Below are 12770 nucleotides of genomic sequence, written 5' to 3'. Positions count from 1 at the left end.
TGCATCTTAAATTTTTAACGTTTGTATCTGCAAAATTCACAGGAGTATGTCACATGTGTTTTCATGATGTACCTGTGCTAGTTTTGGTGCAATGACATAATACGTAATATTGGTGTGGAATTCTGCCTGAAGCTGAAGCTTGCTGCACTATGGAGTGTCACTAGCTGTCACTGACTTCTGTGCTCCAGTGTGTCTTTCCTTTGGATCTTGTCTGTGTTCGCAGTTTACAAAATGGCAACAATATAAATGCCTGCGAACTCTGTACAACATTTGCTTTGAGTGTTACTCTGAACAAAATTGGCATTTTTTCAAACAGTCGCACAAGCTCAGGAGATTGGTACAATTTGAATACATTTTTTTTGTCTTCAGCACAAGAAAAACTCTGCTCAAACTTTGACCTTATTCGCTGTATCCCGTGTCAAGGAGTTTAGATAATAATTTAGGAGGTGACTTTGTCAAACTGTAAGGGGGTTTCTATCTGGCTGGCTTCTATTTCAGGCTGAGATGTACTGTCATAAAAATCTAGCAAATTGGTTAGATTGAGAATCAGAGAGTGATCCAGTGTATTATTGGAGCTTTGTAGTCTTGGCATTCCATGTCAGATAACTGTTAATCTCAGAGTAGATAACATATTGTTAACACTCTGCGTATCTTGTTTCTGCTTTCAATTTTTCATCAGCACTTTTCTAGCTTCGTCTGCCTTTTTTCCAGTTATGTCTACTAAAACCAAGTACTGAAGATAGGTGTTAGGTATTTCTCTTTGTTCCACTTACAACGTAGTGCATACGGAAATTCTTGTTTTAGATTTAAGATAGTGACTAAGCTGTTCTCTCGTATATTCTAGTGCACATTTCATTATTTGAATTCTCTTGGCAGTTGCTCTCCGTTTTGTGAGATCTTTGCCTTTGCCTTCATGCTTTTTTAATTTTTTGTGGCTTTTCAGGGCTGTTGTTGAAAAATACCTGCTTGAAAAATCTCGCCTGGTTTCTCAAGAAAAAGATGAAAGGTAAGAGATAATACAGTTTACTAACACAATTATAATCAATGCAAGAGTTTTAGAGCATCTAAGGTATATAGAATAAAAGAAAATCTTTATGTTTTCATGAAAGATAAATGTATTGACTTTTTAGGAACTACCATGTCTTTTATTATTTGCTACTTGGAGTCAATGAGGAAGAACGTAAAGAATTTCACCTCAAGCAACCTGAAGATTATTTCTACCTCAATCAGGTAATGTGTGACAGGGATTTACCAATGCATTGGTAAGTGTTGTCTGTCTGTTGTGTTAAAGATGAAAGAAAGAAGAAGAGATTTTACTTGTTTTCTTGTGATGTTTGGGATTCTTTCTTTGCTTTTAATTATGAATTTCTCTTCACAGCATAACTTGAAAATTGAAGATGGGGAAGATCTCCGACATGACTTTGAAAGATTAAAACAAGCCATGGAGATGGTTGGCTTCCTTTCAGCAACAAAAAAACAGTAAGTACAATCCTTTAAGCTTTTGCTGCTGATAGCTAGGTGATGTTCATGAATTGCAATAAACTGTATGTGTGTTGGGATTTCATTTAGTCCGGTAGAAAGCAAGCAGAGCTGAGTATTTGAGGGCTTACAGACAAATTCTTGAATATAGATTGAGGTCTGCTAATCTGTTATAATGAACTCGTAAGAACAATTCTTATAAAATTCTTTTTTTCTTCCTTAGGATTTTTTCAATACTTTCAGCTATTCTTTATTTGGGCAATGTTACATACAAGAAGAAAGCTACAGGTCGTGATGAAGGGTTGGAAGTAGGACCTCCTGAAGTGTTGGACATTCTTTCCCAGCTTTTAAAAGTAGAGTATTTCTCTTTAGCTGTAATGTTTGATACACCTTTTTGCCATGCTCTGCCTCAGCATTTTACTTGAATATCTTGTTGCCCAGTTTGCTATGTGTAGGTCTGGTTTATGATACTTCCACATTTATCTTATGGGAGGGGAAACGGATGCAATTGGTGAAATTATTTGGGTTAGGGATGGAATATAACCCATAGCATGGAAATAGAATTTGCTTACTTGCTAATCGTAGAGCTGAGCCAGAATAAATTTAGTGTAGAAGTGTTTGCTGCCATAGGGAAACATCTGAATGAATCTAAGCTGAGAATAATTTGAAGAAGCTGAAGAGCTTGTAAAGCTATTGATGAATGATAAATGTAGCTGTTGTCAAAGGGCTTGGGCTTCTCTGAGGAAATTGTATGTCCACCATTGCTATCAAGTTACTCATTGAGAAGTTTGAGGGTGACAGTAACTCTTGGTCTTGCTTGTGTTGAAGGTTAAACGAGAAATTCTAGTAGAAGTGCTAACGAAAAGAAAAACTGTGACTTCTAATGATAAGCTTATTCTGCCATATAGTCTCAATGAGGTGAGTAAAAGAACACTAGTAGAATGATTTTTAAATAACTGAAACTTACTTTTTTTGGATAAAAAAAATGCTAAAGGTACACTTTACATTTAGCAAGGGAAGTCTGGAAAGTTAGGAGTTAACATTAAAGGAAAACTTTCGTTTTATTGTCTGCTAGGATTGTAACCTTTGAGTGACACTAGTCTGAAGTAAAATCCTTTTTTTGAAACAAAGTTCTGAACATTGTTTCATCTGCAGGCAATAACAGCTCGAGATTCAATGGCAAAGTCCTTATACAGTGCTCTGTTTGACTGGATTGTTCTGCGAATTAATCATGCTCTCCTTAATAAGAAGGACGTTGAGGAATCTGTTGCAGTGAGTTTCTCGCAAAAACAAGTCTTTCTACAAAGTTGTTTATTTAGAGCTAACAGAAAATGCTATAGATTACATGTTCAGATATCTGGAAAAAATTTAGATTCTTTTGAAGTCCATGGTAAATGTCTTGTATTATTTAATCATGTCTGTTTTCACGACAGACATAACTGTTAAATATTCAAAATCTATTAGCGTACACTACAGTGCTTTTTGTAATGGTTAGCTGTTGTGGGTTAAGTTGCTGTATGAGATTGCTTAACTAGATTTCCACATCTGCTTTTAGTGTTTGTCCATTGGTGTACTTGATATTTTTGGATTTGAAGACTTTGAAACCAACAGTTTTGAACAGTTCTGTATTAATTACGCAAATGAGCAGCTTCAGTATTATTTCAACCAGCATATTTTCAAATTAGAACAGGTAAGAAATTAGAGTTGCTGAAACAAACTTTTTTTTATCAAGTGCTCATATATTATGCAAATTTAGCCACTGTTCTGCAAAACCCCATGGCATAATTTTTGTAACTGCTTGAATGTATTTCTGAAAGCCTTATTTTTTTTAATGTTTTATCATTGCTTGTTATTATTTAAGGTTGTAGCTTCGCTGTATTTAGTGCTCTACATAAACTAATGATTGCGAGGCCTTTCTTCAGAGGGCTAGCATCAAGTTTCTGTTTGACTGCAGTAAACTAAAAAGGCATTCAGGCATCCCTGACAGAAGTCAGATGAAAACTGTAAACTTTGAGTTTGAAAGTCTGTAGGTGAGGTGTTTGTTTCAGGAGGGGGCATTGAGGAGGGGGCAGTTGTTTGGTTGTTTTTTTAATGATAGGAGGGGTGGTTTTCAAGATTTTGTTTTGGTTTAGTGGTGGGAAAACAGTTTCTCTTCTTTTTGTCAGTTTGTAAATAATTAATAACTGGTCTTTGTTGCTTCTTCTACCTGACTGCATTTAGGGGATGCAACTGTATGTTGATACTGGCAGTAGTTCTGAAATCCTGATGTTACTGTTGTATGTTGATTTACTAATTTTTAGATGGTATCATCCTCTTACAGAGGTCTTTGAGTGCTGCAAGAGCTAACAGATCCTGGTTTTAGGCAGAGGTTTAGGGGTTTTTTTTGTTCTAGACATGGATTATTTTTTTTCTGGTTTGTGCTAAAGCGTTGTTCTTGGTTCACTCTGCTGGAAGAAAGAAGTCACTTTGTAGTATGTGGTATTTTGTCAACAACCTATAAATAACTAAACAAGCATTTTAAAGAGAAGAAAATTACCAAACATAAAAACTTCGTATGTAAACATAATGTTGAGGTCCCTGTTTTGTAACTTATAACAGAAGTGACTATTCTGGCTAACTAGAGTAAATAGTCACATTGTTTTCTTTTTTCTAATGCCATTTTCCCAAAAAACCTTAATCCTTGAATGACCCATTTCCTGTATCTCTTGCAGCTTGAGAGCCCTCAGGGGTGGGATCTCTATATCTTTTTAAAGAAAGACTTTGTCTGTGGAAAATGGCGTTTCAGCTCTGTAATGTGGCGTGCACACTGAGCAGTCTGTCATTAGGCAGACTGAATTCTACCTACTTAAAAATAATCCATTTCTTATTATCATCTGGGACAGTGAGAGGTGTTCTTTGTCTTTTGTTAAACATAAAACTTATTTAGCTAATTCTCTGTGCAACTTTTTTTTTTACGTTAGTACCTTATCATTAGCAATTTTTTTCTGTGGGCATTAACAGCATTTAAAAAAACTGATGTTTTGGTTCCATATCTTAATGGGAAGCTTGTCCTGTCATTTGATGCATTGTTATTTCAGCAGAAGAGCTTCACGTTCTCTTTGTCAGAGTGTGCCACATTTTCTGAACCTAAGCGATATGCAGTGCTTCCTTAGGGAAGTTCTGATGCTGATGTATACAGCTTAACTGCCTGTTTTGAAACTTCTGTTATTTTGTCTGACAGTGCAATTTGGAAATTTTGGAACTTGAGGCTAAATAGTTGTCATTACCTGTAATACAAGAACTATGGAAGAGAAAAATAGACTTAAATTCCTCCAATATATGTCTACATAGGGTTTTAATGCAATGATGTAGATGTGAGGTTTAACTGCAAGGTCATAGGCTGCTGGTTGCTGAGAAAGCACAGCAAAACATTCTTCTCACTGATTTGGTTTTTAAATAGTTTCACCCCAAGCATCTGCTGTTAAGTGACCTGCCTAGGTGGACCTTTGATCTGACCCAATATGCCTGCTGTTCTGTTCTTATTTATAGATATCTTCCTTATTTTTGTTTCTGCTGCCTGAACTAACAAATACAACTTGCCATAGCTTTCAAGGATGTCTTTTAAGCACTTAGACCGCAGGACATTAAAGGTCAGGGCACTGTACTGATAAGGGAATTTTCTTGAGCTACACAGGAGGAATATAAGAGTGAAGGGATCACTTGGCACAATATTGACTATACTGATAATGTGGCCTGCATTCACTTAATCAGCAAGAAGCCCACTGGCCTCTTCTATCTTCTGGATGAAGAAAGCAAGTAAGCAACAAATGTCTTCTGAACAAAAAATGTGTGGCAGGGAGGAGGGAAGGACTGTGAAAGGGAACAGAAATACAGCACTTCTTAAACTGTTGTGGGAAGTGAAGGGTCATCTTATGACTATGAGCTACACTCAAGTTTGCTTCTAATGACTCCAGTGTGGTGATGATGGAGATTGATGCTAAAATTGAACTTTGTCTTAAGCAAACTTAGAAACTTTCACTTTTGTGTTTCACCGTGGAGTGGAATTATATTTAAAGTAAAATGCATGTATATAAGTCTTTGGGACATTAAGCAGCAAATGTAGTAAACAGTTAATATGATGCTAACTAAACTTGACTGTTGAAGTGAGAGGAAGTGCTGACGTACACTGGAAACCTCAGAACATTCTGTGTGTGGAGCTGTTTGGTTTTGGTCTAGAAATTAAGCCCACCTCTAGGATTCGAAGCAGGTGTGTAAGACTTGCAGTGTAGGGATCTTGGACAGTACGATACTTTCCACAAGGATCAATAGGTGTCATTCACTATCACCTTGCACCTCAGTAACAACTACATACCTGTAGTTGAAAAACAGCTGACCTCCTTTTGTTTTGTATTCCTAGTTTTCCACATGCCACAAACCAAACTCTACTTGCAAAATTCAAACAGCAGCATGAGGAGAACAAGTTTTTTGTTGGAACCCCGGTGATGGAGCCTGCTTTTATTATTCGACACTTTGCTGGGAAAGTTAAATACCAGATAAAAGTAGGTGATAAATCTGATTGCTACGAAAAACAATTCCTTGCCTTTCTGATGGGTTTTGTCAGGGTGTAGAAAATTTGCTGGGAATGGGCTGGATTGTATGCGTCCTCAGATATACTTCAGAATATATTTATTTGGTGTTGTTGTAGGATAATGCTCACTGTAGTGAGAACTGTGTAGAATAATGAATTCTTTTGAATAGCAATTAATATCTTGGATCAAAACACAGCTTTCCTGAGAGCCTGTGGTTCAATGTGCCTGTTTTGCAGGATTTCAGAGAGAAAAACATGGATTACATGAGACCAGATATTGTTGCTTTACTACGAAGTAGCGACAGTGCTTACGTTCGGGAGCTGATAGGAATGGACCCTGTAGCTGTGTTCCGTTGGGCAGTTCTGCGAGCAGCCATTCAAGCAATGGCTGTTTTTGCAGAAGCTGGGCGCCAGAGAGCTCAAAAGACTGCAGGTACAGTATGAAAAAGTGTTCTGCAAATGCTTTCAAATACTGTAAATTGGTTAATGCTTGTTGACAGAACTAGTTTATGGGAAAACCTTATCATCCAGATGTGAACTTGTGAAAATGGCTTGACATTCACACACTAAAGTGATTGTCACTGTTTTACTTGAGATCACTCAGACTTCCAATAAGTGCACAATTTCCAGCAGGCTGTGCCAACTTTTAAGTCCTATTTGTAAAAGTTGGGGAAGGTATAACTAGTTCTAGTATGCATGTTCGTCTTATCGCTAGTTTTGATCTCCTCAGACCTCCTTGAAGTTTAAATGAGATTCAGGGTTAAATACTAATTTTGAAAAGCTGCTCTGAGCAGCTGCAACTTACTTTCTAGTAGTAGCGAGTTTTGAGAAACAAAGTGGTCTAGCTTAATAACTGAATTACTAGACAAAAACTCCAGGCCTTGGATAGGTATTTTGGTTGTTACAGATGGTGGTTTTGTTGGGCTTTTTTTCTATTATGCTCACATCTTTGTCAAAATTCAACTTACTGTTTATTTCGTAACAGGAGTGGTACGTCAAGGACTTAGAGTTCCCCTTGGAGAGCTCCAGAGATCAAATACACCAGTAGAAAAATTTTATCGGTGAGAAACACATACTTAACCCATGTAAGGGAAAATACCTGAATTGCTGAGTTGCATTTTCATGTATCAAATGTCATCTAGATATTTCCAGAAGAATAGCAAGTTTTATTTCTTCTGTCTTGTCTTGTTTGGCCTTTTTAATACTATCAAAACAATACTCTAGCCTATCTTATGTAAGACCCAGTACTGCTAAATTTTGGTGACGTAGCCTCGTTTCCATTTACCACAGGGTTTTTGAGCTGTCTGTCTGTATATGTTTTGTATATGTTACTCTTAGCAGTGTGTATTCCTCTGCAGCCAGTCTGCGTTACCAAAGGATTCGTTGGAGCACTCATGTTTTTTGCAGCCTCATGACGTGATTAGGAGGCAGGGCAAGTCCTGCAGAATTGCCTCCACATATTGCTCTGTGTAGGCATATTTGCCTTTGTATGGAGTATTTAGGTGTTATACATGTTCCTTTTGCAGCTGCTCAATGCTTGATTTCTCATTTGATTGTTCTGAGGATTTCAATATAAATGCTTTTGAAGACATAATTTCTTTTTATGAAAACAAGAAGCAAGTAGAAATAGGCTGACACTTAAAGGCCAGGGAGGCACATTCCCAGACAGACTGACCTTCTGAGCATGCTCCGTGTAAAACTGAAGCCATGAAGTATACATAAAGTAAGGACTTCATGCTGCTTTATACTTACTTCATCCTGGGCAGTTGCTGTCACTTGTGGCCCCTAAGAACTAAAGATACAATTCAGGTGAAAGGATTGGTGGTAGCTTAACATACCTGTTGCCTTGTGATATCTCGAAATAAAATCTTGATATTCAAAAGTGTTCAGAGGTACCAAGGGAAACAAGAAACCATCTGTAATAATGTGGCTGCCTGGGTGAGCAGCTCAGAATGGTAATAGCATCTAACAGTCAGAAGTGATTCTTACGCTTCTGTTATTTTTGGTTTGTGCCTCTCTGGAGAGTAAAGAAGGTAAGTTCTATGCCAAGACACAACACTTCACAAGCACGGTGCATGCTTAAAATAATGTAATCTGCCACAAATTAGGGACTATCCCAGGCTTACTTTGAAAAGCTAAACATGTGAAGAAGTTTGACATGGAAATGAAAAACAGGATTTCATCAAGTGTTCCTGTAATAGCCAGTTCTTAACTGATTTTTTTTCTGTTTTTTTCTGATGTAAGTCTGCTTAAGCAGCCTCATTTTAGTAGTCAAATCTATATATAAAAATATTTACTGTTTGATTATAAAGAAGTTTATATCTATCCAAAAAGGCCTCTTAGCTTAACAAAAAGGCTCCTTGCCCATTAATTAAATTTTTCTAAATTTCCCTCTGTTTTCTGAATTGATGGCTCAAGAATTTAAAAAGCAGAATTAGAGTAAGTTTAGTATGAAACCCTGCTAATTAAATTTTAGGGCACTGACAGAGTAGCAAGTGCTGACTTGACATCAGAATCATTCATGCTTAGGAAAAAGTAGTCTGGGATTGACCTGCTACTGTTTGGCGCACACTTGGTGATGGGACCTCTTGAGTTTTTAACTCCTTTTTTTCCACCCCCCCCCCCCCCCCTCATGGCTGTGTATCTTTGTTTGCCATCTTTGTTTTGCTGTGAATCATTTTAGAGACATGCATGAACAAATCATCGCAAGTATAAAAGGACTTCCATGGCAGGGTGATGATCCCTGTAAGCTGCTTCGGTCACTCAGTCGACTTCAACACCGCTCCCACTTCATGTGAGTTCTGGTGCTCTAGGTATTGCTTTGGAAGTAAAACAATAACCAGGCAGTTATTCTAGTCCATGAAAAATATACTTGTCCCAAGTTTGCCTTTGCAAAAAACTAAACAAGACAATTAAGAATAAAACAATTCCTTCTAGAAAATATAAAGGCTGTACAGAATGCTTTGCTGCTTCATTGCATTAGCAGAAAGTTAAATTTACTTTTCATGCAAACTTGCTTTAAAACCCAGGTATGTAGTACAAGCTTGTTGCAAAACATTTGACAATGAAATCTCTCACAAGTTACAACTAATGGTTTCCTGAAATTCAGGTTGCTAATGTTGTGTATATCCCTGGGTTAAAACTCTACGTGTGCCCACCTATGCATGTGTAAGAAAACCAATCTGTGATCCGTTGTGTAATAATAAAAATTGTAAAACGGGTGGCATGGAGTTGGAACATGCCTTCCATCACAGAGTTAACATGCTTAGAATTAGGAGGATGTGAACTACAGCCCTGTGTCTGAGAGCTTTCATTTCTAAGTCACTGTCTGTCTGTTGGATGAGAGCTAGGTCTGAGGTTTGTGTAGTGCCCCAGGACGTTTTGGGGGTGATCTCAGATGTAAGTGGAGTGCTGGGGTATGTGTTGTCCTTCTGTGAGCAGCTAAGTACTTTCATAGGGGTTCTGGTGCAAGCAGCAATAACTTCTGAATCAAGTATTTTCATTTGACAATGCCTTAGTATTATCACGAGAGTTCAATGACTGTATGGTTAGCTAAAAAGAGTAACTTGCTCAAAAATAGTCTATACAACAGTGGAGTTCTTGATGGCTTTAACTTTAGAGAAGATGTTCTACTTTTGAAAGTTTCCAATACCTACCGAGTTTATTAAAAAACCCCAAAACTTGTTGCAAAGCAGTTTGCATTTCTTGCCTTGATCACTTGTAAGAGACATGCATGAACTCGCCCTGATACTGTTGTGCTAATTTTCTTCTATCCTTCGTCTTCCCTCACAATTTGCACCAACTTATGGCTTGCTGAAATAACCATAAATCACGTGTATTTTTTTTTCTTAAATTATCTTTAATATTTTAACAGGAAAAGTAGAGGTATCAAACAAAAGCAGATCATTCCCAAGGTAAAGTTATTCAGTAAATTCAGATTCTCTTGGTTTGTTTGGGGTTTTTTTTGCACTGTGAACATTCATTTTGATTAGCAGATCTTACTTCAGAAAATACTGTTTCATAGTGTAGGAAAGTTATCATTTATCCTCTAAAACTTCCTTTTTTGACAACCTAAAGGATGGGTAAATGTTCACCTTTATAAGAATTGCCAAACAGGGCAAAAATTGTGAATTGGCATCTGTTCATGGCATCTCTAGTCTAATTAAATACATAAAGCCATTGTCTTGACTAATTGTCATGACTAATCAAGTCATGGAAGGCAAACACAGTGATTGTGTAATTCACCTTGTTCACCTTACACTCTTGGAATGGGGCAGTGGAAAAGCTTCACTCTTTAGAAGATGCTTTAATCTGAAATAGAAATAATCATGAAGTGTAATATGTCCTTGAATGTGGAGCTCTAGGTAGTTGGTTTTGTTCTTACTCATTTTGATGCAGACAGAAATATTTCCCCTTCAGTTAAGAGACTTGCACTTTGTTGATTATAAAAACTTTCTTCTAGAACTTACTGGATTCCAAATCTCTGAAGCTCATAGTAAGCATGACTCTACATGATCGAACTACAAAATCCCTGTTGCACTTACACAAAAAGAAGAAACCCCCTAGCATAAGCGCTCAGTTCCAGGTAGGTGACTGATGTGGTGGTGTACACCTCTGGGTGCACCCTAACCTCATGGGAACAGACCTTCCTGGTCTGATCTAGGCTGATCTTGCTGTAAAACAAAGTGGTTCTTATGCTTGGGATTTGACTGAAGTAGGGCTTATTACTTGATTAAAGTTAGGCTGCATTTAGAGACTACCCTTACGCTATGAAATGTGTTAGTTCTCTGTGCCAATCAGCCTAATCTTTGTGTGCAAATCTAGTGCTGCTGTTACAGCATTTGCAAACCCCGCTTTTTGTTACCTTGAGAAAAGGTAAAAACAAATACAGGGATCTGCTATGCAGTATGGGAGAAACTTATTTCTGAGGAAGAAGCTGTACTGCTGTCAAATGCAACTCAAAATGCTCTTGTCTGTAGAATAAAAATGTCTTTGAATATTTCATTTTAGACTTCACTTAATAAGTTATTGGAGACACTGGGTAAAGCTGAGCCATTTTTCATCCGTTGCATCCGCTCCAATGCTGAGAAGGTAAGACTGCCTTAAGCGTTGAGCTGAACTGACTGCTGAGGATCTAAGTCTTCTTACCCTGTAATAACCCCCTTTCAATTTGTTCACTGTCATTCTGTATGAAAGTGAAAGGTAACTAGGGTGTGAAAACAGAATACACTTTCTCTACTGGACAGAAATAGGACTCTTCAGACATTTACTAGCTGTTGACTGCTGATCTGTTTCAGAAAGAGATGCTTTTTGATGAAAGCTTGGTGCTTCAACAGTTGAGATACACTGGCATGCTAGAAACTGTGCGAATCAGAAGATCTGGTTACAGTGCCAAATATACATTCCAGGTATGTGAGGAACTGAAGGTGGATTATGTTTTCAGAAACACCTGCTCTTTTTGGACAAACATCCATTGCCTCAGAGTCTTTTGTGTTTCTCTTCATATGAAGTTAATGACTGCTTGTGATGAATTGTAAAAATTCATTGTAGTTTTAACAGAGCCTGCATAGTAACAACTTGTTCTCTAAACTATCGTCTGAGTCATCCACCAGCAAGTTGTTTTACTTGTTGCATGAAGGAAAGCATTGAGTGCTGTGTTGGAAACAAGCAATCAGTGCTGCACATTACTGTCTCCCTATGTGAATTAGCTTTCTGGAAAATTTTTTGTGTGTAGCTTTGTAGATCATATATAGACGATCTTTACTGTTAACCAGAGGCTGAATGAAGCCTGCATGTTAGAGAGCAGGGAAAAATAGCTCAATTTGGAGTGATAAATAAATACTTTCAAACCCCTATAGCTTAGATTTCTTAACTAGATTTCTAAAATAAAGTTAAAACTCTAAACTTGTGAGTTGCCTTCTAACTGATCTCTTGCTTTCTCTGCTTTTCACAGGAATTCATAGACCAGTTTCAGGTGTTACTGTCCAAAAATGCCAAAGCCTCTAAGGAAGATATTTGTGTTTATTTGAATAAACTAAAACTGGATGAAAACTACTATCAAATAGGGAAGACCAAGGTCTGTGAAACTTTCCGTAAGCCAGTAAGAAATACTGAAGTACACTGCAAAACTTGATGCAGGTCATTTACAGGTGTTACTCTTTTCTGCATTTGGTATTTAAAGTACCTGTTTTAATTCTTGCAAGTGTTGACACATACATCAGTAATTGCCTTCTTGGTTTTGATGCCAACCTGTCATCTTGCAATACAGTACAATTCTGTGTTACATAGGTATTACTTTTGGGAAATTGTTGCTGTTGGCATTTGTCAAACAGGTCAATGTTTTCATTTAGAAAGGTTTGTGTGTTTTAGAATCCAAACACTGAAATTTGGTAAAACAAAATGACTTCTACTTTTTGGGCGTGCTGTCAGCTAATAAGGTTTGGTTCAGTAATGAGCATTACCGTTCTCATATTTTTAGCTTGTGGAGATACCTCCAGTGGAGGCTGAAAGGCTCCTATTAACTGTTTACTGATGAGCTTCTCTTTAACTGAGCAGGTTTTTATGAAAGAGGCTGAACGGCAGATACTACAGGATACACTACACAAAGAAGTGATCAGGAAAATCATTCTCCTTCAGAGCTGGCTCAGGATGGTTTTAGAAAGGAGACGCTTTCTCAGAACACGGCAGGCAGCCATTGTTTTACAGGTATCTTGAGAATTGCCAA

The 12770-nt window shown here is 37.4% G+C and overlaps 1 protein-coding gene across 12 annotated transcripts in view; it reads left to right on the top strand.

Moving 5' to 3' along the window:
* The window catches only part of MYO9B (myosin IXB), a 44888-nt gene that overhangs the window by 19255 nt on the left and 12863 nt on the right, over nt 1–12770 (top strand). For 11 of the 12 annotated variants that reach the window (XM_040589869.1, XM_040589867.1, XM_040589868.1 and 8 more), the window contains 18 exons: nt 944–1006; nt 1131–1230; nt 1379–1479; nt 1703–1832; nt 2308–2397; nt 2635–2751; nt 3035–3169; nt 5153–5274; nt 5876–6017; nt 6284–6479; nt 7032–7107; nt 8730–8840; nt 9921–9960; nt 10509–10631; nt 11057–11137; nt 11344–11454; nt 12000–12122; nt 12602–12751. In XM_040589869.1, the coding sequence (XP_040445803.1) occupies nt 944–1006; nt 1131–1230; nt 1379–1479; nt 1703–1832; nt 2308–2397; nt 2635–2751; nt 3035–3169; nt 5153–5274; nt 5876–6017; nt 6284–6479; nt 7032–7107; nt 8730–8840; nt 9921–9960; nt 10509–10631; nt 11057–11137; nt 11344–11454; nt 12000–12122; nt 12602–12751 (2011 nt within the window). The remainder of the gene's footprint in view (nt 1–943; nt 1007–1130; nt 1231–1378; nt 1480–1702; nt 1833–2307; nt 2398–2634; nt 2752–3034; nt 3170–5152; nt 5275–5875; nt 6018–6283; nt 6480–7031; nt 7108–8729; nt 8841–9920; nt 9961–10508; nt 10632–11056; nt 11138–11343; nt 11455–11999; nt 12123–12601; nt 12752–12770) is intronic. The other variant, XM_040589870.1, reaches the window with a different exon arrangement.

The sequence above is a fragment of the Falco naumanni genome, chromosome 4, assembly GCF_017639655.2.
Source record: "Falco naumanni isolate bFalNau1 chromosome 4, bFalNau1.pat, whole genome shotgun sequence".
Classification (NCBI taxonomy): domain Eukaryota; kingdom Metazoa; phylum Chordata; class Aves; order Falconiformes; family Falconidae; genus Falco; species Falco naumanni.
This window is presented reverse-complemented; position numbering and strand designations above follow the sequence as displayed.